Genomic DNA, 26,573 nt, shown 5'->3' on the forward strand with positions numbered 1-26,573 from the left:
TTTCTTTGCATCCCTAGATAATTTTCAATGAATTTACCCCTGACTTTTCAATTCATAAGGAACAAAACTGAGGCAGGTTTCTGTATATGTGTGTGTGTCTTAGTATTTTTATTTTGATATTTGTTAAATAGTTTGTATTTTATGATAATGGGCTGTCTGAACTCATCCATATAGTAACTGTTCTATAGTTGAAATTGGCTTTAAGTATTAAAATTGTATACAAGGAAATTAGGGGTGTTGCAGTACTTGGTTGCAAATAACTTGCCATCTGGTGTTGGGTCAGAAAATGCTATTTCATTCGTGCTGAGAAAACAGCCAAACATGAAGCAATTCCTAAAAGAGAGAAAAAAGATAATTTAACAATGGAAACAACTTAAAATTTTGATTAAACATAAGCACAATTATATCAATATTTTAAAGCAATCCAATTAAAAATTTTCAATCTCTTTACATATTCTTGATTAAAACCAACATTATTTTATTAAGTGGTAAAATGACTCAATGCCTTGTATTTTCCAGGTGGAAGTCTAATGATATCATTTCACAGATGAGAAAACTAAGGCCCAGAAAAAGTTCTGCCAAGAGGCAAAGGGAGCCACACAAACCATCTGGTTGACTCTAGGTGATCCGTGATAGTAAGCAACTAATATGAGACAATATTGCTAGTTAAAAGCCACAGGTAGTTATAACAACAAAAAAATAATTATTTTGGGCTTCCCTGGTGGCGCAGTGGTTGAGAGTCCGCCTGCCGATGCAGGGGACACGGGTTCGTGCCCCGGTCCGGGAGGATCCCATATGCCGTGGAGCGGCTGGGCCCGTGAGCCATGGCCGCTGAGCCTGCGCGTCCGGAGCCTGTGCTCCGCAACGGGAGAGACCACAACAGTGAGAGGCCCGCGTACCGCAAAAAAAAAAAAAAAAAAAAAAATTATTTTAACCAATAACTATATTCTTTTCAACTACATCACACACTCAGAGCTTTAAGAAGGCAAAAACTAATCTGCATTTTGACTACAACTCTCCTTGATCCAGCTTAACTAGGATTAAAAGCAATAAAATGAAATAGCTGAAAGAATTCAACAAAACTGAGGGATAGTCTATGAAATAACTGGACTGTAGTCTTCAAATTCTTCAATGTCCTGAAAGACAAAGAAAGGCTAAGAAACTGTTCCAGGTTAAGGAAGATGAAGACTAAAGAGATATTTTGACTAAATGCAATATGTAATCCTGAACAGGAAAAAAAATGCTATGAAGGGCATTTGAGACATGACAAAACTGAAATATCGACTATACATTAGATAGTATAGCATTATATTGGGATATTAAATACCCCAAATTTGATATCTGATCTGTCCTTATATAAGAGAATATCCTTGTTATTAAGAAATACATACCAGGTTATATACTGGTATTCTCCATACCAAATTTATGTATCTCAACATAAAATATAGAAAATAGAGGTATTTCACAATTAACTATGAAATAAAATCTTTACAGACACCAACTTCTCTCACTGCTCCCCTTTGTAAGGTATGGTGGGGGCCTAGGATTGAGGCCTAGGACTGCAGCCCTGCGGTGGTCTTGGTGTTGTTTCTTAAAAAGTGTATGGAACCCAAAGGCTAGAATAGTGCTACTCAAAGTGTGGTCCCTGGTTTTGTCAAAGTGGAGTCATTGGTTTGTAATCTGTTATCTTAAAGATAGAGGTTGAGAGAGTAAGTGTTGTGAAACTCATCTATCTAACCTAGATTAGGCAATTAACAAGCAATAAAGAAGCAAACTCATTTGTCCCATTATCAACTAAGTACCAACATACAGTGTTAGTACAAAGTGTGCATACTGTAGTTTTAAAAGGGAGAATTCATATACCAAAGACTCACCATTTAGAAATACACAGTTCAGTGGTTTTAGTATATTCAAAAATTGCACAAAATTCAAGAACATTTCATCACCCAAAGAAACCCTGTAGCCATTAGCAGTCACTCTCCATTCACCCTTCCCTCAGTCCCTGGGAACAGCTTGTCTACTTTCTATCTATGGATTTGCCTATTCTGGATGTTTTCTATAAACAGAATCATATAATATGGGGTATTTTGTGAGTGGCTTTTTTTAGTTAGCATAATATTTTCAAGGTTCATCCATGTAGCACGTATCAGAACTTCATTCCTTTTTGTGGTTGAATATCCTATTGTAGTGTTGTATGGATGTACCACATTGTGTTTATCCATTAATCATGAATTTGGTTGTTTACAATTTTTTTTAGCTATTATGAATAATGCTGCTATGAACCTTCATGTGTAAGTTTTTGCGTGGACAGATGCTTCCATTTCTCTTGAGTGTACTTGTAGGAGCAGAATTGCTGGGTCATATGGTAACAGTTTAATTTCTTGACAGACTGCCAGACTAGATTCCACAGCAGCTGTAGCATCTTACATTCCTCCCAGCAGCATACAAGGATTACAGTTCCCTCCACATCCTCACCAACACTTGTTATTCTCCCTTTGTTTTCGTTTAGTCATCCAAGTGGCTATGAACTGGTATCTCATGATGGTTTTGATTTGTGATTTCCTTTATAGCTAAGGATGTTGAGCATAGCTTCACATGCTTATCAGCCATTTGTATTTCTGCTTTGGAAGAATATAGAATACATTGAAATCCTTTGCCTATTTTTAAATTGGGTTGTCTTTTTGCATGTTGTAAGAGTTCTTTTATACATGTTGAATATACTAGACTCTTATTAGATAAATGATTTGCAAATATTTTCTCATTCTGTGGGCTGTCTTGCTAATTTACTTTTACATTTAGTTACACTTGTGAGTTACAGTAAGTCTTTATTAATTACCTAGTCACACATGGTCAATAAACATATACAATTTCTAAAATTCTTTTTTTTTAATATTTATTTATTTATTTAGGCTGCATTGGGTCTTAGTTGCAGCATGTGGCTCTTTGTTGAGGTGCGTGGGTTTTCTGTCTCTAGTTGCGGCGTTCGGGTTTTCTCTCTAGCTGTGGCGCGTGGGCTCCAGAGCACATGGGCTCTGTAGTTTGCAGCACACGGGCTCTCTAGTTGAGGCGCATGAGCTCAATAGTTGTGGCGCACAGGTTTAGTTGCCCCGTGGCATGTGGGATCTTAGTTCCCTGACCAGGGGTCAAACCCATGTCCCCTCCATTGGAAAGCAGATTCTTTACCACTGGACCACCAGGAAAGTCCCCAAAATTCTTTTTTTTAAACTTATGTTTTGTTTTTATAGATTTATTTAAATGTAATTTTACATCTGTTGAATCTAATAAAAATTTGGGCTTCCATTTTTCCATTTGTTTGTTTCCTAGCAATTTATCTTTATTAATGTGTTGGTCTGTAACAAAATCCAGTCTTTGACCACAGGTAGTTTGAAAAGCACTGGGCTAGAATGTTTCAGACTTGGAACGTTGTGCCCGCAATTGAGTATATCTAGTTCTCTTTTTTTTTTTTTTTTTTTTTTCAGTGCCAGCATTGCCTTAGCCTGACTTTGGTAGTATTTATATAGAAGTGTCTTACCAACATCATTCCCTTTGGCTCATGAGCCGGGAAAGGTTCTTGGAAAGCTAATCTGGGTCTAATCCATTTTATTTTATTTCTTACCTTAGAGTATCTACCAGTCGTCTTGCAATGCGCTTTCTTCTCTTCAATCTGAAAACCCAAATTCTACTTATCCCACAGATTGCAGGTTCTGGTATATCTGAACATTGCCAAGCCCTATGACATTCTTTAGAGCTTGGGGATTCTGGACCAGTTGGTTCAGACAGGACACGGAAGGCCTGCAATGATACACAGAAGCATCTAGAGCTAACAATACAGCTGAGTTCACATTTCTTTTTAAAAACCATTCTTTAAACAAAATTTAAGTACCTAAAATTAATCTTACCCTACCTTCACAAAAATGTTAAAATTCTTTGCTATTTCTTGAATTCTTGCCCATTTATAGTCACACAACGCTTAAAAATTACTAGTGGTGTTGAGATATCCCCACATCCTAGTGTATTATACCATTGTGAAACTTTCTTGTGTTGATTTAAAAAAATTATAAAAGACTCTTACTTCTAATAAACTACATAAACTTCTCCCATTCTCTCCATCCTAAAATGTACATTTGATATTCTAAAAAACTAATAACACTAAAGAAGGTTTTTGCATATAAACTATGAAATTTGGTATTTAAATTTTTCTTTAAACTTCTTATTTTGAATATAGATTCAGAGGAAGTTGACAAATAGTACAAAGAGAACATGTATCCTTCACCCAATTTCCCCCAATAGTTACATCTTCCATAACTATAGTACCACACCAAAAGCAAGAAATTAACATGGGTACAATGTGTGTGTATAGTTCCATGACAATTCATCATACCCGAATACTGATTTAACCATCACCACAATCAAAATACAGAGCTACTGCGTCATCACGAAGCTCTTCCTCTTGCTACCTCTTTATAATCACACCTATTTCCCTGCCCCCCACCATCCCTAAACCCTGGCAACCACAATCTGTTCTCTATCTCTAAAATTCTGACGTTCTGAGGATATCATACAAATGGACTCATACAGAATGTGACCCTTTGAGAATGGCTTTTTTTTTAATTTATTTTTTTATACAGCAGGTTCTTATTAGTTATCTATTTTATACATATTAGTGTATATATGTCAATCCCAATCTCCCAATTCATCCCACCACTTTCCCTGCTTGGTGTCCATACGTTTGTTCTCTACGTCTGAGTCTCTATTTCTGGAGAATGGCTCTTTTTCACTCAGCACAATGCCCTTGATACCTGTCCAAATTGTTGCATATATCAAGTCTGTTCCTTTTTATTGCTAAGTAATATTCCATTGTATGGATGTACCAGTTTGTTTAATCACTCACCTACTGAAGGACACTTTGGTTGTTTCCAGGTTTTGGCTATTACAAATAAAGCTGCTATAAACATTCAGGTGTGGGTTTTTGTGTAGACATAAGTTTTCATTTCTGGGATAAATGCCCAGGAGTATGATTGCTGGGTCATATGGTAAATGTATGATTAGTTTTTTAAGAAACTGCCAAACTTTTTCCAGAGGGGCTGTAACATTTTACATTCCCTCCAACAGTGTATGAGAAATCTAGTTTCCCTGCACCCACACCAGCATTTGCTATTGTCACTATTTTCTACTGTGGCTGTTTTGATAGGTGTATATTAAGTTTTAACTCCCACTGAGAAAACTTTGCTTCTGAAATGAGAATGAATAGAAGAGTATATGTATGAGTTAGTTGGCTATACAGATCTTCCTCAACTTATGATGGGATTACGTCCCGGTAAATGTAGATTGTGGGCTTCCCTGCTAGTGCAGTGGTTAAGAATCCGCCTGCCAATGCAGGGGACACGAGTTCAAGCCCTGGTCTGGGAAGATCCCACATGCAGCAGGGCAACTAAGCCTGTGTGCCACAACTACTGAGCCTGTGCTCTAGAGCCCGCGAGCCACAACTACTGAAGCCTGTGCGTCTAGAGCCTGTGCTCTGCAACAAGACAAGCCAACACAATGAGAGCCTGCGCACTGCAACGAATAGTAGTCCCTGCTCGCCACAACCAGAGAAAAGCCCACACACAGCAACGAAGACCCAACACAGCCAAAAATAATTAAATAAATTTATTTAAAAAAAGAAAAAGATCAAAGAAAGAAAAGGCCAAGTTAATCACTTTTACAGCCCATAGTACAAACCAACTGCTTTTCTCTCTCTACTGTCTGATAAACACACAAGAGACTATATATGTATATGTGTGTGTGTGTGTGTATAAATATATATATATGAGATGAAATGCAGAAAAAAGGAAAATAAGAAAGATGGTAGAAATGAGGGGAAAAAAGGGAAGGCGCGTATAAAAAGGAGTAAGATACAAAGCTACAGTAATGAAGACAATATGGTACTGGCACAAAAACAGAAATATAGATCAATGGAACAGGATAGATAGCCCAGAGATAAACCCACGCACCTATGGTCAACTAATCTATGACAAAGGAGGCAAGGATATACCATGGAGAAAAGACAGTCTCTTCAATAAGTGGTGCTGGGAAAACTGGACAGCTACATTAAAAGAATGAAATTAGAATGCTCCCTAACACCATACACAAAAATAAACTCAAAATGGATTAGAGACCTAAATGTAAGACCGGACACTATAAAACTCTTAGAGGAAAACATAGGAAAAACTCCCTTTGACATAAATCACAGCAAGATCTTTTTTGACCCACCTCCTAGAGAAATGGAAATTAAAACAAAAATAAACAAATGGGGCCTAATGAAACTTAAAAGCTTTTGCACAGCAAAGGAAACTATACACAAGATGAAAAGACAACCCTCAGAATGGGAGAAAAAATTTGCAAACAAATCAACAGACAAAGGATTAATCTCCAAAATATATAAACAGCTCATGCAGCTCAATATTAAAAAAACAAACAACCCAATTAAAAAATGGGCAGAAGACCTAAATAGACATTTCTCCAAAGAACACATACAGATGGCCAAGAAGCACATGAAAAGCTGCCCTACATCACTAATTATTAGAGAAATGCAAATCAAAACTACAATGAGGTATCACCTCACACCAGTAAGAATGGGCATGTATCACTTCACATTCAGAAAATGTACAAACAACAAATGCTGGAAAGGGTGTGGAGAAAAGGGAACCCTCTTGCACTGTTGGTGGGAATGTAAATTGATACAGCCACTATGGAGAACAGTATGGAGGTTCCTTAATAAACTAAAAACAGAACTACCACATGACCCAGCAATCCCACTACTGGGCATATACCCAGAGAAAACCATAATTCAAAAAGACACATGCACCCCACTGTTCACTGCAACACTATTTACAACAGCCAGGTCATGGAAGCAACCTAAATGCCCATCAACAGACAAATGGATAAAGAAGATGTGGTACATATATACAATGGAACATTACTCAGCCATAAAAGGGAACGAAATTGGGTCATTTGTAGAGACATGTCTGGACCTAGAGACTGTCATACAGAGTGAAGTAAGTCAGAAAGAGAAAAACAAATATCATATATTAACGCATATATGTGAAATCTAGAAAAATGGTACAGATGAACTGGTTTGCAAGGCAGAAACAGAGACACAGATGTAGGGAACAAACGTATGGACACCAAGGGGGGAAGCGGGGGTGGGGGGAGGTTGGTGGTGGGATGAATTGGGAGATTGGGATGGACGTATATACACTAATATGTATAAAATAGATAACTAATAAGAACCTGCTGTATAAAAAAATTAATAAAATTCAAATAATAAAAAGGACTCAGAGCATAATTTCAAGATGTACTGAGACAGATAAGTATTTTTAAAAGGAAGGAGACACAAGTGTGGTACATTATAAAGTCAGGTTCAAAGAACACATTTGAACTATAAGTCTTCCTAGCTAAAGACTACCCTGTAAGCTCCTTGAAAGGCAAAAACTATATATCTCTATTGTAGAACAAGTGTTGGCAACCTTTTTCTGTATGGGGTCAAATTGTAAATACTTTAGGCTCTTTGGGCCACATGGTCTCTTTTGCACCTACTCAACCCTACCTTTGTAGCACAAAAGCAACCACAGATTAATATGGAAATGAATGAGCATGGTTGTGTGTCAATAAAACTTTATTTACAAAAACAGGTGGAGGGCCACACTTGGCCCATGGGCTATTGTTTGCTCCTCTGCTAGAACACTGCTAATTAGTATCCAAAGTAGATTCTAATTAAGGCACAAATAAGGACTATTTTGCCAAATATATTAACCTGCACTAAGCCACATGTTCAATAACTGAGCTTATTTAAAATACTACACTTTATAGTCCAGGTATATAAAAGACAACATGAACTTAAGACTGACTTATCCTGTTTATATAAGGCAAAATACCAGACATAACAGAAAAAAATGACTTCAATTATCTATATGGTCAAGGATATTTTAGAAGGAAAAATTCATTAATGGTAGCATTCTTAAATGCTTTTCTCCCAACTACTTTATTTTGCTCACAAATTATACCAGCAACTTATTAGACATATACGATACCTGTTTGATGGGCTCTGCAATTAAACACCCAACTACTTTCTTTTCATCAGAAATAAAGAGAAAAGTTTTGGTTCTGTTTGGACATCTGGGAACAACTTGCTGGAAGCCCAATTCATAATCGACAAGTTCTTGGACATCTTCGACCTAATGATGTTAAAAACCAAAAGATGTGAATTTGTTTGAAAAAGTATAATAGAAAATACACATATTTATATACACAAAAAGTATGATTACCATCAGTTTAGCCTCTTTTATCTCTACTTCCTAAATTTACACAATCCCAAAATTATTTCACTATTGATGCATGTTTCTGCCACTTTGGAAACAGGGTTTTAAGAAACTATTTTAAAGATTGCTTTCAGCAGACAGAAATTCAGACCCTTGTGAGGGATAAGGAGTAGGACGATTTTTTTCAGCTTTATTCATTGTTCACTGGGGCTAAACATCCAGCCCAAGAAACAAAGGCAACACCAACATAAGAATTAGACTCTGGAGCCATTGATTTCTCAATATTAAAAAGTCTAGTTTCTCTCTCACAAATTGAAGTAGTAGGTAAAAGATAAGCTATAGAGCCTTATCTGTTTTCTTTAATCTCCACCTGACATTCCTTTGTCTTGTAACCGTAAGTTTAATTTTGTATGACGTACTATGAAAGTCTTCCTTACAACTGTACCAAAGTACAGCAGATTATCTATAAGCAAAGGTATTTTACAGTTCAACATAGGTTGATTTCTTGGCAGAGAATGGGGAGAGTAAGAGGAAAACAAAGATTGAGAAAGTAACACTATAAATCAACTACACTTCAGTTAAAAAAAGAAAAGAAAAACTAATGTTCCACACCTTTCTGATAGCATAACTCGGATCATGTGACAGGACCAACACAATTTTCCCATCCCAAAATTCTGCTACGACACGTTCTTTTTTCCAGCCCTGCCAAAGGAAAAAAAAAGTCACAGTTTAATCTGAAGAGGGAAAAAAATTAAATAATATGGTCTGGAGAGAACAAAAAGATGGACAATGAATGATATAAAAAAGATAAAACCCGGGCTTCCCTGGTGGCGCAGTGGTTGAGAGTCCACCTGCCGATGCAGGGGACACGGGTTCGTGCCCCGGTCCGGGAAGATCCCACATGCTGCGGAGCGGCTGAGCCCGTGAGCCATGGCTGCTGAGCCTGCGCATCCGGAGCCTGTCCTCCACAATGGGAGAGGCCACAACAGTGAGAGGCCCGCGTACTGCGCAAAAAAAAAAAAAAAAAAAAAAAAGATAAGACCCAACTACAGGAATGTGGTAAGGGAAATAAAAGATGCCTAAAACAAAGTGTCTGCTCTCCAGGGGCTGACACCCTATCAGGAGACATGTAAACAATCTATTATAAAATAAGTTGAAGTCAAATAAGAGCCCTTCATAGGAATATAGAGAAAAAACAATGAATTATTAGGGGTGTGAAGGTGGGGTATGGGTGGGATAAGCAGAGGGGTTTTTTTTTTTTTTTTGGGTCACACCAGTGGCAAGTGGGGTCTTAGTTCCCTGACCAGGGATCGAACCTGCACCCCCTGCACTGGCAGCGCAGAGTCTTAACTGCTCGACTGCCAGGGAAGTCACCAAGCAGAGTTTTCATAAATAAGGCTAAAAGTATTATGAAGGCATGAACTACAGCAATAAAAATAGGGGGAAAAGGGAGTGCATTTGAGTAGCAGGTGTAGTCATAAAGATAAGGCCAACAATAGGATGTATTTGGAGAAGGAGGGTGCTTGATGAAAAGGTGGGACCTCTCTTCTCAGTAAAGAAAAAGCCTGGATAAGTCGTAGAAAAGCCGTTTTTGTAAGGTTATCTATAAAGAAGAAACTAAAGTGAGGAAAGGAGAAACTCCTCAAGTCTTTGAGTTTTGTATCTTGACTGCTCAGCTCTGAAAGCTAGAGGTAAGGATGCAGGGTGTTCACTCGACCTAGAACAATAGCTTCTCTTATATTAGGACAGGAGGTTTGAAGTGGCACTTTTTTTTAAATTTAAGTTTTAAATACATCAGTCTCTAATATTAAGGACAACAAAATTGCAGATGATGAAATATTTTTGGACACATAGATCTTTCCATATTTAGGCAAAAGAAAGGTATCTTTCAAAGCAGCTTCACTTTTTAGAACAAATGGAAACGACTATGTTTTTTACTTACTGTATATTTGATTCCCTCCAGAAATCTGTGGTGATGCTGAACATGCTGCAGTTCATCCTCGGGGTTGGAAGCAGTGTAGATCATGCCACAAGACTTACACATGGTGGCTCCAAAATGTTTCTGACCAGCGTCCTACAATTGGAAGAGAAAAAAAAAAGCCTATCTAAACACATCACGGTTAGCTCTACATTTAGTTCATGTAAATTTGTCCATTCATTCAAATTTGTCCTCATTTTTTTTTTTTTTATGCTGGCACAGGTGAAATACTAAGTGAAAGTCTGGTTACTCTATCTTCTTCTCTCTCAGCACAAACAAGATGGAATGAGAAGAGCCCTAAACATGCAATAGTGATGAAAGAAGTGAAACTGCCTCTTTGGACAGTGGAAAAAAAATCAAGATTCTTTAGCTGGACCCATAGTTCTAAGAAGCAATAAGATTAAATCATAAATATTATAGCTAAGATGAACAATGGAACTTCCTTATTAAGCTCTTATATGAGAGGCCTAAAAAAGCCTCATTTCAAAGAGGCAGGGTAAAAATTTCAGGACTTATACATTCATTATATAGTATTTTTTCCTTAAGTGGTTAGGAGTCTGAAAGTCTTTTCCCCAAGAGTTGATAAAAAATAAGTAAAATACATAGTAAAAGTTCAGGAAAAACACAGATAAATTAATGAATATAGAGAATTCAGGGATATTCAATGTCAAGGCTTATTAATTCCCATTGTATCTCATAAGGCATTGCTTAATGCTACTGAAAAATACCAAATTTTGAATTGTCTATACAGGCGTTTGCAAACTTTCTACCAAGGGCCAGAAAGTAAACATTTTAGGCTTTGCAGGACACACATATTCTTTTTTTCCAACCCTTTAAAAATGTAAAAGCCATTTTTAGCTCATAGGACGTGGTCCAGATTTGGCCCACAGCCATAGTCCGCCAAACCCATGTCTAATGCAATGTTGCTATTCTCATTAAGTCTTTTATAGATCAACAATAATTTTCCTTATCCAGAGGCAACTCATTCATCAGCATTCTACTACGTTGCTAGGACTGTCCAACACCATCAGTTCAAAAACGTACTTGATTAGCTTTAAATGCTGCCACTACAGCAAAGGTAGCATTTACAAACTCAGAATATCTATAACCCCCGGTAACTATGCTTAGACAACACGTCAGACTTCAGATTCTATATGTGAGAGCCATGTACAGGAGGAGCTTTGTTTTAAATTTACTCACAATGACGAGCTGGTCTTTTGTTTCTTTATTTGCATCTCTAGTATTAGTATTTTTCTGTATATTGATTTGTTTCAAGAAGTTAGTAGACGTGACGGATCCCACAGAAGACTGTTCTTCAATTAGAGATCTTGAAGTAGAAAGTTGGTAAGTATTATTTAATAATTTAAAAATATTTGATAAATTATAATGAAAAGAAAAGAAATGTATATACATTTGCAGAGGACTTTGCAATTTTTAGGGCTTTCTATCGACATAACTTGATGAAGTAATAGGGCTAGAAACAATGAGAAACCTGAGGCCCACTCAGACAGGATCAGTAAACTACTCAAGGTAAAGTAACTAGTGAAGAATGGCAGAAAGACTCAAATCAAATCCCTGTCTTCTAACACCATGTCGAAGGGATTTCATCTACAGTATCAGCTGCATATATGCAGGATTTCTTTGTAAGTTGATGTCACCCTTAAAATTTAATATTTTCTTGCTTTATCAAACCTTGGGACCCACATAGGCATAAAGAAACTCCTGGAATACCATAGCAGATAAGTAGACTCTAATACTGAATCTCACAGACCCACAGGAAGTCAGTCACCAGCACATTATGATCCAACAACTTTTTACTGGGTCAGTGAGTGTGAGGCTAATACACTCGCCAGTCCGCATGCCTAAAGCAGCACCCTACTATTCTCAAATTCTTAGAGAAAAAAAAAAAAAATTGGCTGGATAGATGTTGTTGAGGCAACCTTTTCGCATTAGGAGAGAACGCTGGGACTGGCTTATAGAGATTGCAAACCGGAGCCCTTCGTCCAAAACCAGCTAGCAACTGTTTTGATCAACTCACACAGAGTTTAAAACTTTGGATTAGCTATCAATATTTTAAAATCTAGAGATTCCACTTAAAAATGTGTATTTCCAACATTGCAAGAGACACTGTAAGATCATTAGGCCTCTGTTTCATCAAAGAATCTACTAGTTAGAGCTACACAGCACATGCTCTTTTAGGTGGGGCATGCTTCTCCAGTTGGCTCCAGTCTCTGCCCAGCGTGGCTGGCTCTGTAGGCACTGAGTTTGTAACCCTTGCCTTATAATGAAATGACCTTTTTCCAAGGATGAAAGAAATAGAAATCTCTAGAGAGTAGAGGCAAGGAAAAAAACCAAGTACCCAAAGCAAGGGGTTCAAACAGAAGCTCTTGCCTTATAATGAAATGACCTTTTTCCAAGGATGAAAGAAATAGAAATCTCTAGAGAGCAGAGGCAAGGAAAAAAACCAAGTACCCAAAGCAAGGGGTTCAAACAGAAGCTGACACTGACAAATGAAAAAACACTGGAAAAAAAACCCTATCTAACACTTTATGCTAACCCAAGGTGTCTTGCTAGCATCTGACTAGAAAATGGCTTTCAAACTGACTTGACAAACCTATGGTGAGAAATATATTTCACATAATGACCAATACAGATACATATATATAACTGAAAAAAAAAGGATTCACTAAATACACTTACTACGTGAGAGATGCATTATTCCATTTTTAAAAAATGCTAGATGTGATACCCTTAAACTGATTTGATAAACTACTAATGCCTGTAATATAAAAAACACTTGTCTAGGTCGCTGACCCCCTCCACCCCTTATACAACGTTTGCTAAGTACCTCAGCTCTTCCCATCTCTGCATGCGTGACCGCAATCTCTTTACTTCTATCCTAGCAATTTTAACAGTTTATTATACGTATTTGTTTAAATGCCTGTCCTCTTCTAACCATAACTTCCTTGATAGCAGGACCATGTGTTATTTACCTTCACATCTCTAAAACTCGGTGTAGTTCAATACCACATGGTACTCTATAAATGTTTGCCAAACGTGAGACTACAAATCCAAAGAATCTGTAACCTACCTAAAGTAAAACTCATAGATTAAACCACAAGAAATTGATGATATCTGATTTTTTAGGTCTTACATAATGAGCAAATTTCAGATGATTCAACCAACAGTCTCCTAATATCTCCTTATGCTACGTTAAATTAGTTTATATGCTATTAGCTAATTGTGGTAGGTTTCAATCCTCAATAAATAGTCATGAAAGAAGACAGATGAGAAAAGGGAAGGGTGAATAAAACTAGGAATATGGCCTTTGAAGGGGAAAAGTTGCCCACCCAACCCAATCTCCAAGGCAATTTAGGGTGAGATGCCCTAAGAGTAGGAGAACTTACCTAGGAAGTACCTTGCTCAATACCTTTAATTGTTTATCATCAAATAGGGAGAAGAGAACCAAAGCTGCTTAGCGAGATGAGACGTTCAGACTATAAGAAACTTCTTTTTCAGAGCTTTTCCACTTATGCTCACATGTACCCATGCCTCCCACACTTCCAGTTTTAGTTTTGAGCAGGATAGTGGTAGCTTAAGCTGGGATTTATAACAGCATTAAGCTGCTGCAAGTTACTTACTCCTCTGGCCAGAATCTCCTCATCTATAAGATGGGGTAATGATGGTATCTACACCATGAGGTTGTAAACATCCATTAAACATGAACTATTATCAATATGCTGTCACATAATAATGTCACACAGGGAAGGCAATACAGCCTAATAGGCTTTGGTTAAAATACGGACTCTAGTCCTGGCTCTGCCAACTAATAGCTGTGCAACTGTGGCTGAATTACAAACAGTTTTCTCAGCTGAAAATGGTAATAATAGCATCAATCTTCTAGGTTGTTGTGGGGATAAGTGAAATAATGGATATAAACTACTTATTATGGGTCAGGTACTATATAAAAATGTAGCAATTATTACTATCCAAGTCCACAAAGGTCTTTTCCTTCTCTCAGCTCTTCAAGTTCTTATGAAGTTTCTATGAGGATCTGATTTCATCTCCTATTCTCAATATCTCTTTAATGGGGAAGAAAAACAGTGTTCTCCAAATTAAATAGTATAAGAAAGAAAAAGAGACCCAGTGGACTCACAATTAAACCTTGAACATTAAAATAAGAGTGACACTTACCTTTTTGTGTTGACTGAAGACACGGTGAAGATGGGATAGACAAGGGTCTCAGGAGAAACTTGTAGGGAAAAAGGTGACAATAATTTGTATCACAGAATAAACTTAAAGCTTTAAAGCATAAGAGTTTAAAGGTTAATAAGACCAAAATACATTACTTGATTTCAAGACTTAAGAGTAATCAAGACAGTATGCTATTGACAAAGGGAGAGACAAATAGATCAATGGAACAAAAGAGAGAGCCCGGAGGAAACACCCACGCAGATACAGTTAACTGATTTTTTTTTTTTTTTTTTTAGTTAACTGATTTTTAACAAAGAGACGTAAGTTAATTCAATGGAGAAAAGACAGTCATCAAATGGTGCTGGAACAATTTGACATCCACATTCAAAAAAATGACAACACTCACATAAAAATTAACTCAAAACGGATCACAGATCTAAATGCAAAATGTAGAACTATAAAACTTCTAGAAGAAAAATCCACATGAACTTGGGTTTGGTAATAATTTTTTACATACAATACATGAAAGAAAAATGAGTTAGACTTTATCAAATTTTAGTGTTTTGCGCTGCAAAAACTGTTAAGAGAATGAAAAGACAAGCCACAGACTAGGGAGTAAATACTTTCAATCATATTTCTGATCAAAGATTTATATACAGAATATAAAAAGAACTCTTAAAACTCAATAATAATAAAAAAGTCCAATTAAAAATGGGCAAAAGATCTGAACAGACCTTCCTCCAAAGACATACAGATGGCAAATAAACACATGAAAAGATGTTCTGCATCATTTGTCATTAGGGAAATGCAGATTAAAAGCACAATGAGCTATTACTACACACCTATTAGAATGGCTAACATCCAAAAAACTGACAATAACAAATGCTGGAGGGAATGGGGAGTAAAAGGAACTCCCATTCATTGCAGGTGGGAATGCAAAATGGCACAGTTGCTATGGAACATTTTGGCAGTTTTTTAATAAAGTTTAACATAGATTTGCCACATAACTCAGCAATCATGCTTGTAGGTGTTAACCCAAGTGTTATGAAATCTTATGTCCACAGAATAGCATGTACACAAATGTTTATAGCAGCTTTATTCATAATTGATAAAAACTGAAAGCAACCAAGATGTCCTTTAATGGAGGAATGGATAAACAGACTATGTATGGTAATTCCATAGTTCAGCAAAAAAAGGGAATGAACTATTAATACATGCAACAACACACATGAATCTTAAACACATTTTACTAGTGAAAGAAGTCAGACCCAAAAGTCTACCTATTGCACGACTGCATTTGTGTGACATTTTTACCGGAAAAGGTAAAACCATGGGGACAGAAAACAGATGAACGGTTGCCAGGGGGATGAAGAAGGGTAGAATAGATGACTACAAAGGATACACACAAGGGAAATTTTAGGATGAGAGAACTGTGCTGTAGGGTACTGGAGGGGTTGATTCATGCCTCTATGCACTTGCAAAATCCATAGAACTATATATAACAAAGAGTAAAATTGAATGTATGTATTAAAAAAAAAATCACCCATGATGTTGAGGGATCCCAAGATGGAATGCAGACTGTGACAAATGAATCTAACTGCATTAGAACTGCATGGAGAACTGCATTGAAGGAGACAATGGAAGAAAGGAAAGATGACCTAAGTACAAAACAACATTTTGACTAGAAATTAGAAGGCTAAAGACAAAAGGACTGTACTTAAATGGTATATGCTGGTAAATCTGTTTCTCACAGGAGAATGAGTTAATACTGAAACTGCCCTGCAGGTATACTGGGACTGTACTTAACTAAGTAGGTGCACAGTGACCCGGAGGAGCCAGGTCTCTCACTGTCTGAGAGAAGTTACAGATAAACAAAGAAGGAAGGGAGGGATAACCCCTGGGGGACTGGATTAGTCAGAGACATCAAGTTTGAACTTATGTTTCTTTAGCATATGTACACATGGAGAGATACACAAACAATTACAGATGTGTGCATATACACGGATTAGGATACATACATATATTGATATTTTCTAGCTCTGTCTGCTGAGAGGGCCTAGGAGCCACGATACTCCAGTAGCAACAAGCACACCAAGTCCAGAACTTGGTTTCTAAATTATATTCCCCAACAGAAGGAACTAGGGTTCCTTGGAGAAGTGGCCGAGGCTAGGGCTGCGTCAAGGCAAACTCAAGACGAGCGGGGAGCATCTTGTAGTGACAGAAAGTGAGCAGGAAGTGCTCAAAAAGCAAAAGAAGGGGACAGGTCAAAGAGAACTGACCTGAAAATATCTCCCAATGGTCAAAGCTGGAACAATATGAGCAACAGAATATATAAATAATGTAGTATTAAATTTTAACCCAAAATATAAAATATTCATGAGTGCATACTGATGAATATCCAGGAGTCCATTTATTTATTTAAAGATTGAATAAATAGGGACTCCCCTGGTAGTCCAATGGTAAAGAATCCACCTTCCAGTGCAGGGGATAAGGGTTCAATCCCTGGTCGAGGAGCTAAGATCCCACATGCCGCGGGGCAACTAAGCCTGCACGCCGCAACTACTGAGCCTGTGCGCCTGAACTAGAGAGCCCGCGTGCCAGAAACTACAGAGCCCACATACTCTGGAGCCTGTGCGCCACAACTACAGAGACAAAACCCACACACCACAACTGGAGATAAGCCTGCACGCCACAACGAAGAGCCCGTGCACTGCAACAAAACATTCTACATGCTGCGATGAAGATCCCGCGTGCCATAACTAAGACCCGACGCAGCCAAAAAAGTAAAATAAAGACAACTCTTCCTTACAGAAGGAATCCACATTGGGCTTCCCTGGTGGTTCAGTGGTTAAGAATCCGCCTGCCAATGCAGGGGGACACGGGTTCGAGCCCTGGTCCAGGAAGATCCCACACGCCGCAGAGCAACTAAGCCTGTGCACAACTACTGAGCCTGCACTCTAGAGCCCGCGAGCCACAACTACTGAAGCCCACACGCCTAGAGCCCATACTCTTGCAACAAGAGAAGCCGCCGCAATTAGAAGCCCATGCACCGCAATGAAGAGCAGCCCCGGCTCGCCGCAGCTAGAAAGCCCATGCACAGCAATGAAGACCCAATGCAGCCAAAAATAAATCTAGGAAAAATAAAGGATTATTTTTAAAAATAAAATAAGGGAACATTTTTTTTTTAAAAAAAAAAGAAGGAATCCAAATAATATATGAAAAATCTTCCTCTCTAGGAGATGAAACTTAATCCCCACCCCTCCCTGAAAGGGCAGGCCAGACTTAGTGACTTACTTCCAAAGAATAGAGTTTGGGAAAGGAAAAAGGGTAACTTTTACAGTGGAGAAATAGGGCAAACCTGACCTTCACCAAGTGACAGAGGTTAACATCATCTGTAATGTCATGTGGACATCAGCACCCAATACAATGTGGTGAGAAGGGCAGTTCACCTCAGTGGCATTCTTCCCCCAAACCCATAACCCCAGTCTAATGATGAGGAAGACATCAGACAAACCCAGGTTCAGGAACATCCAGATAAGATATCTGGCCAGGACTCCTTAAGAATGTCAAGGTCGTGAAAAACATGGAAACAAAGAAAAGACTGAGAAAATATCACAGACCAGAGGAGACTAGGGAGACATGACAGCTAAATGCAATATGATCCCCAGGGTGGATCCTAGAACAGACAGGGGACATTGATGGAAAAATTGATCAAATCCAAATACAGTCTAGAGCTTAGTTAATAGGAACATACCAATGATCTACTTTTGACAAAGGTACCACAGTAATTTAAGATGCTAACAAAGGGGGAAATAGGGTAATACAGGAACTCTCTGTATTATCTTTACAACTTTTCTGTAAATCTAAAATTACTACAAAATAAAAAGTTTATTAAAAAAAAAGAAAAAAGGTGTGAGTTCCCTGGTGGTTAGGACTCGGAGCTTTCACTGCCCAGGTGTAATCCCTGGTCCAGGAACTGAGATCCCACAAGCCACGTGGCATGGCCAAAAAAAAAAAAGGAAAAGAAAGAAAAAAGTTAAATAGTAGTTGATTAGAGAAAAATAGTACGTTGAAAGTATGCTATTTAGTAAAAGAGCAAACTGTTAACTTTGCACTGAAAAATAATTAGAGCTCATTCTCTAGAAACAAGGCCAAGACAGTTGAGAATCTGACCTGCTATGGATAAGTTACTTAACCTTAAGTCTGTTTCCTCATCTGTAAAATGGACATACAAACTTATTTCCTAGGGTTGTTGTAAGAATTAAATGATAAATTAGTTATTAAGTAATGAGGTTTTATCATTTGTTTGCTACCTTTGTGAACTTTGCCATATGCTTGTACCATCTGTTCTTTTGTTTGTTTGTTTGGTCATGCAGAGTGGCATGCAGAATCTTAGTTCCCCAACCAGAGACCGAACCTGTGCCCCCTGCGGTGGAAGCACAGAGTCTTAACCACTGGACCGCCAGGGAAGTCCCTTGTACCATCTGTATTATATTTTATTTATTAAATAAAAGTCCTTAAATGGACTTAGTGTACTAAAATAAATTTATTTTTAAAGAAAATTTTATAACTATTATAAATGAAAAGCCATTATTATTTTTCTGCTACATGTTCTGTCATATCAGGGATAGCACAACCCATGGAAAACAGAAAGCATACTAAACATTTAGCACTGCCTGGTACATATTCAGCAGCTGATAAGTACTAGTTATTAACAGTATATCTCAGAATAACCATTATGAATCATCATTCTATATATCCTTATGTCATTAGATCCTCTTAAGGGCTATTTTGCTTTTAGTTTTATCTTTGTTTTCTTCCTGTAAGCTACAGTTTCTCACTATAGTCTGCATATCTACTTCTAGAATTTTAATTTATTTCCAAATTTATAGATATAATGAACAAGTTAAAGTTACAAAGAATCTGGCTGGTAAGTAGAATGTTAATCAACCTCTTTATATATTCATAGTTTAGTAAATACTGTTTAAGTGAACAGTGACACCGTAAGTTAATACTAGGATTTCAGGACTAAGAGAAATTTAAAAATTAAGACTAACCCCTTACTTTAAAGCTCTCTTCTCTAGATCACACAGTTAATTAGTGGCAGACCTAGACAAAACCCCAAGGTTCCTGATGCCCAATTCAGTGCCCTTTTATGGCCTTTTAAATTCTGCTTACAACTGGGCTTTGATCACAGATATATAACAAATTGTTTTCGCTCCCTCCTATTATTTGGGGTAAAAGGTAGGTAGGGTATGTATGATAAGAACACCTGGCCCTAGGGAGCTTAAGTAACTTGGCCACATCTCACAGACCAATTAATCATCAGTATTTTGTCTTAAGTTCCAACCTAAGGTCTCTTTGTCTCCTCCATAAAATGCACTGCACTGCTTATCACAGAAAACAGTGTTACCAAGATAAACACAAAGATACAGGTCACAGATACTGAATATTTAAAAAAACCAAAATATTACTGTATATAATTTCATATTGACACATGTAATGAAGCATTATTACAAGCAAATAAACTCATGTTGAGAAGAAAACTTTTCTCTTACTTACCTGCCTTGTTCTCACTGAAAGACTCCTCTGAAGAAAAACTCTTATTTTCATCGGTTTTACATTCCCTTGAAGAAATGACTCTATCTGATGCATCCTGAAAATAATGAATAAGTAAAATTAAGGAAACCTATAATTATTAATCATTTTCTATTTAGTGAATGAATCCCAATAGATCTGCTTCTAAAACAGAGTATGTAGTTTATTATGAATTATATTTCATAATGACTTTAAATTCTCAATTTTCAGTCTATTTTAAGGAAAATTCCTTTTATATCTACTAAATGTAATATTTTAAAAGACAGAGTGCGCATATTTAAGTCTATAATTTGTCATCCTGTCAAAAATGTATTATTTCCTGACAAAGATGACAGAATGAAGATTATAGAACATCCCTTCTACAAAAATGAATTGAACAACAACAAAATCAGTGAAAACAGCAAAAATTTCCCCAGCAGCTGCAAAACTGAAAAAGAACAACCTTCTGTCACAAGCTTTAAAATCAGGGAGCCAAGGAAAGAAAAAGAACATTCTGGGGTAGCTGGAGAGGCTTCTAAACTCCCACTTTTGGGGCAGTAGCAGAGACTAACAATACTTATTTGGTGAGACTCAGAATATATAGCTTGGGGGAAAAGGAAAAAACTTTTGATTAAAGAGGAACTCATTCAACATCATAACATCTCAGAAAGGGTGAGACAACCCATCAGTTTGCCACTTCTTAGGGGTCCATAAGGAGTTGGGGAAAGGTTATGCACCCTCTAATGAAAAACAGGATTCACCCTCGTCTAGCAGAGATGAATACTAGTAGTGGGTATTTAACAAAACCTTAGGTAGAGAACAGAGCCCAGTTCCACAAATTTAAGATGCACAAATGCCCAGCTTCTCAAACTACTAAAAACTAGGCAGAACCCAAAACCTAACCCCTTAAATTGAAGCTCAGAAAAAAAAGTCAGAAGAGTACTGCAGAGAAATCATCATGTCATTGTAACAAGACTGTTTCTTCATTATCAAATGGATATGGAGAATACTAATAAGGACCCCTCCCCTACATGCACTTTGCTTCATTGGATTGAGAATTAATTTTAGCTTGAGTTGTGCCCTAGATTTTTAAAAACTGAGTTATATTTATATACAGTGACATGCACAGATATAAAGTAGAGTTTGATGAATTTTTCATAAACTTATATATCATGTAAGCCAAACCCCAAACCCCTATCAAGATAAAGGAGTGTTTTTAATTTTGTTTGTCAGAAACAAGATGAAGAATTAGTAGAATTGCTGTTATGGCTTAGGCAAGCAAGAACACGCTCCATTTAACAATATACTTGGCAGTACTTGATAGAAATGCTTACAAGGGTAGCAGCTAAATGAAATTAGCAGCAAAACTGGACTGATCTAGATATGTACCCATACGTTGATTTAGTGGAAGGAAATGAAGAGCCCATACCTGTCAAATGGTAGCCTGATACTCTGTTCCAGGAGATTACTGCCATGCAGGAATGTGGGCTTAGCTTTGCCAGAGTTCAATTTTTCATGAAACACCAGAAAGCTGTTACCTTACATTTAAAAAAAAATGCTGGCTCTAAACATTATGTAGGCCAAGCAAACATCCATGGGCTGGACCTGGTCCACCGGCCACCAATTATAATCTTCGCCATTGAGATCTGAAATGTAGGTGACTACAAGAGGTAGGAACTGGGGTTGAATTTGGGAGGAGGCGATGAGAACAATAAGAGGAGGTGAGGAGGGAAACGACTACAGAGAGAGTTTGAATTGCTCAGCAGTATATGAGCCTCAGTGTATGTGAAAGCCTACAGCTGCAAGGGTTGTGATGAACAGAAACAAGTCACCACAGACATGGAAGTAGCCAAACTGGGAGCCCTTCTTAAGGCCTGTTGCCTCAACTACTTTCTGCCCTTGGCTACATGGAAGAAAACCACCTTTCTCTCCTTACTGACAAGAGGTCAACAATAGAAGGTAGAGACCTGCATTGTCTATTATGGTAGCCACCAGCCACAAGCAGCTAATGAGAACTTGCTACATGGCTAGTCCCAATTGATACATGCTGCAAGTGGAAATAAACATGGATTTCAAGGACTTGGTACAAAAAAAGAACGCAAAATATCTCATTAATAACTTTTTATATTGATAACATAGAAACAGTAACATTTAAAACATATTGCAGTAAACTTTTTAGAAACTATCTTAATGTGGCCACTAGAAGATTTTAAATTACGTGTATTGGTGTTCTATCAGACAGCACTAGTCTAGGCCAGCTGGGACAAATAGAAGCACAATCAAAAAAGCATAGAGGGCTTCCCTGGTGGGGCAGTGGTTGGGAGTCCGCCTGCCGATGCAGGGGACACGGGTTTGTGCCCCGGTCCGGGAAGATCCCACATGCTGCGGAGCGGCTGGGCCCGTGAGCCATGGCCGCTGAGCCTGCACGTCCGGAGCCTGTGCTCCGCAACGGGAGAGGCCACAACAGTGAGAGGTCCGCGTACCGCCAAAAAAAAAAAAAAGGCATAGAATGGCACCCATGAAAACATACTATGTAAAATAAACAAAAACCCAACTATACATTCACAGTGATCATCTCCAAGTAGTGGGATTACAGAAGATACATATTTTTTTATATTCTCTGTATTCTCTAAATTTTCTAGAATAAGCTAGTACTTTAAATAATGAGCTCAAACAAACAAACAAAAATATGCTCATTCTCTGGAAATCTACTACCTGAATTTTGTTATTTCTACTTTCTAAAAACACTGACTACCAAGTAAAAGTTAAGTTTCTCTGGACCACAGTTATGAGGGAACTTAATGAGATGTAAACCTTAATGCCAAGAAAATGTTGGTAAGCTTCCGTAAGCCAAAAAAGGGAGGAAAAGCCCATCTTTCTACCCTGTCTCTAAATTCTTTATAGTGATGATTCTATTTGGCTTCATAAAAGTAGTCCTACAGACTGTAAAGAAAACAAAATTTTGGGCTTCCTTGGTGGCACAGTGGTTAAGAATCTGCCTGCCAATGTAGGGGACACGGGTTCGAGCCCTGGTCTGGGAAGATCCCACATGCTGCAGAGCAACTAAGCCCGTGCACAACTACTGTGCTCTAGAACCCGCGAGCCACAACTACTGAAGCCCGCGCACCTAGAGCCCGTGCTCCACAAGAGAAGCCACCGCAATGAGAAGCCCGCGCACAGCAACGAAGAGTAGCCCCGCTTACCACAACTAGAGAAAGCTCACGTGCAGCAAGGAAGGCCCAACGCAGCCAAAAATAAAATTTATAAAAAAAAAAAAGAAAACAAATTTTGTTCAAAGTTACATATATACAATGTATACTGAAGCTCTGTTATATGGCCAGCTTAGTTTTTAAAGTGATATATTTACATTTACCTTTATTAATTTCTCTTCATTTTTACTTCTTTCACTCAGCAGCTCAGTGTTCAGTTCTTTTTCTACTAACAAACACTTTGGCACCTGCCTTGTGTCAAAACTTCTTTCATTGACAGTTTCCACATCAGACTCTTCAATAACTTCTGATTTATTCTTTTGGGTGAGTCCCAGTAATGGCTTATCTTCCAGGGACAATTTTCTCAGAGAGGGTTTTTTCCTACTAACAAAAAAAGCCGCTCCTCCCTGGAGGGTAACTTGTGGTTTGACCTTTTGGCTTAGAACTCGAGGAGCATTCAGATTATTTTCAACTGAGTGACAATTATTCTCTTTCTCCACAATTGGCTTATAGGCCACTCGATTTTGCTTGGAATTTTTAGGATTCTTTGACACAGGCTTGATGCACGTATATCCTGGTTGACACTTAGCAGTTAAACTCTTCTGTGGTTTTTTGTTCATCATCTTGGAGCAGGCTGGTTTTCCCTGCATTTTTCCTGTCACACTGGGATATGGTCTATCTTCATTATTAGTTTTTAGACAAATAGATCTACTCTCTTTTATCAGCTTTCTCTCCAGTGGATTAAGGTACCACTTATCTTTGTTGTAAAAGGATATGGTAGACACAGCAGATTTAAATGGTGAACCTTGATTTGCAGATGGCAATCTATTTTTAGTCGTTTTGAGTGGACTTGAAATGAAATGGCCTTGTTGAGAGCAATGAATCTTTCCTTCATTTTTATCACTGCTTTGGCAAATGGGCTTTTTATTAGGTGATGGAAATATATTTTCAGTAAAGTCCGAAATTAATTTCTTTGATGGAATTTCTGATAATAGGCTATGAAAAGAAACACAGTCCATTGATAAATATAGTTATTTTGCTTCCATTTCTATGTCATTTTACTGCTAATCAATAAACAGCTCTACCTGTAAGGCATATTAAAAATGCATCTTCTCCACCAAACATCCATCCATATACATTAGTAGTTTAACAGCAGGATTCTCAAATTCTGTCTTTACCAAACAAAGCATTTGAATATTTTTCAAAACTAAGATTCCAATGTTTGTGAAAACAAACACCGTTTACAGAGAAGCTTTGAGATGCACGTATATGTATATGTGTCTGTGTGTGTGTGTGTTTTAAAACCTATTTCTAAGTTTTGGCCATATACCTGCTATAATTTCCCTAAAATGATTAATTTTATGTAATAAACTGACCACTTAGGGCTGTTCTATAATATATATCTCTGGTATGACATACATAGAGTATAGAGCTTTAGAGGATTGCTTACTGATGAGTATGCAAAACAGTATGTTAAATATTACATAAGAGAGCAGAAAGGAGCAAGGTAATAAAAGATCTGACCCACATTTCCAAGCCATAGGAAACAGTCCTTTCTCTGAGTCCCTCCAAAGGCCTTAAAGAATTAATTATGAAAGCTTACAGTATTTCCAGACTAGAATTAGAATATAAAGTATTACTGTAGCCACAAGGAGTAGGTGAATGGAAGAATGGAAATACTTAGAGATAGAAGAGAGGAGATAAAAAATGCAAGATGGTGAATTTTTCTTTTTTTAACAGTTTCTACTCATAGGATGAGACTCACTTATCACAGTTCAAAGAATGCTGCTTCCTTTTCCTTGGAGTTAAAGTTGACATCTTCTTAACTGAACTCCTAAAAGCAACAGAACAATATAATAACCAAATTAATCCAATGTGTATAAAAATCAGTAAATCAAAATTATACTTTATAAGTCTGAAAGAGTTCTCAGATGGGTAATGGCCCATAAAGATCCAAAAAAGGGGGGATGGGTTTAAAAAGCAAATCACTTTAATAAAGGTTTAAACCATGAAGATAAAAAAAAAAAAAGAAAAGAAAAACACTACATCACAGTAGTAACTAATTCAGCAGGGACGGTACAATTTAATTAACTAATTAAGCAGGAATACTACATGTTTCAAGCCGGAAAATGATCCTACCGAGGAAGGATTTTACCCCATTTCAGGACACACTTTCCCCTCAATTAGCCTGATGAACCCATACCAAGTTTAATCACTTTATATTCTGGGCAGCTGTCCTTGCCATTGCCCTCACCCCTACCCCTCCCGCTGTTAGATGCTCTTGCCCTAGGCTTCCATTCCATCCTGCACCTCCTTGGTATCCGTTTAGCACATTTTCTTGTTGTTAGTTTGACTGTCTTTCTCAACAGCCTGCATGTTCAAAGAAGGCAGAGACCGTCTCTAGCTTTTTCATCAGAAGCAAGAAAACGGGGAAGCATAATCCTCTCTCATTTTTCTAGTCGAGGAGCTGCTTGTTTCCTTATTTACAAAATACTCTGACCTCCTAAGGCTGCGGGTAAACACAATCACGCATGTTAACTCTCGGGCAGATGGTATGTTGCTCAATAGCGTTTTCCCTTCCTCTTCGAAGCTTCGGATCAAGTATATTAAAAAAAAAAAACTACCCTAGCTTGGCTTCAAACAGAAAGACCTGGGTTTCTGGGAATTCGAGTCGAGCTGCGGCTTAAGGGAAGACCCTTCCGGGGCTGAATGAGGAAAGGTAGGAGAGAAAAGCGCCTCTGTCCCCAAACGCTGTCAGCAAAAAGACGAGAAAACTCGGCGTCAGAAAGATGGAAACCCGGTGACCTGGAAGTGCGGACACCCGCTCGCTGGCTTCGGTCTCCAGCCGCGAACGCGCCAAGCACCGAGCACAAGCTCTTTTTCCTTGACATTCACCTCCACGTTCCACAGAACCTCCCGGTCTCCTAGCTCTTCCACCCCACGCCTCGACCCTCCGCAGGACTTACCCGCCCCTCGGACTGGCAACCTCTCCGCAGCAGAGCCAGGGGTCCCCACTGTATTCAAATTCTCGCGCGCCAGTCCAGGCAGAAGTAGGTGAGTTCCGATTGGCCGCTTCCCAGCGCGTCCAGGGGCTGGCTCGGTGATTGGTTGTGCACTAGCGTTTGCCCCGCCCACCCTAAAGGCGGTCTCCAAGATTCTCCCGCCCTTGCAAGGCTAAAAGCTCTCTTCTCTCCGAAACCAAGTCTTCCAGAATCCCGTGAGGCGCGCCGGGCTCCATTCCGGAGGCCTTATCTAAGATGCATTCTGGGAATTGTAGTTTTTAGCAGAATAAAACTGAGGTTTTTATATTATTTT

General features: G+C 38.1%; 1 protein-coding gene across 1 annotated transcript; it reads right to left on the reverse strand.

Annotated features, from left to right (window-relative positions):
- Positions 1-200: 200 nt before the first annotated feature.
- ESCO2 (establishment of sister chromatid cohesion N-acetyltransferase 2) lies at positions 201-25,076 on the reverse strand. The gene is made up of 10 exons (XM_065879557.1): positions 25,024-25,076; positions 23,423-24,254; positions 20,035-20,128; positions 14,473-14,530; positions 11,479-11,605; positions 10,243-10,374; positions 8,913-9,002; positions 8,073-8,216; positions 3,617-3,792; positions 201-333 (listed from the first exon to the last, which is right to left on the reverse strand). Exons 1-10 carry the CDS (start codon positions 25,074-25,076, stop codon positions 201-203), a joined length of 1,839 nt encoding a protein of 612 aa, XP_065735629.1.
- Positions 25,077-26,573: the final 1,497 nt, after the last annotated feature.

Source organism: Phocoena phocoena, chromosome 6 (genome assembly GCF_963924675.1).
Source record: "Phocoena phocoena chromosome 6, mPhoPho1.1, whole genome shotgun sequence".
NCBI lineage: Eukaryota > Metazoa > Chordata > Mammalia > Artiodactyla > Phocoenidae > Phocoena > Phocoena phocoena.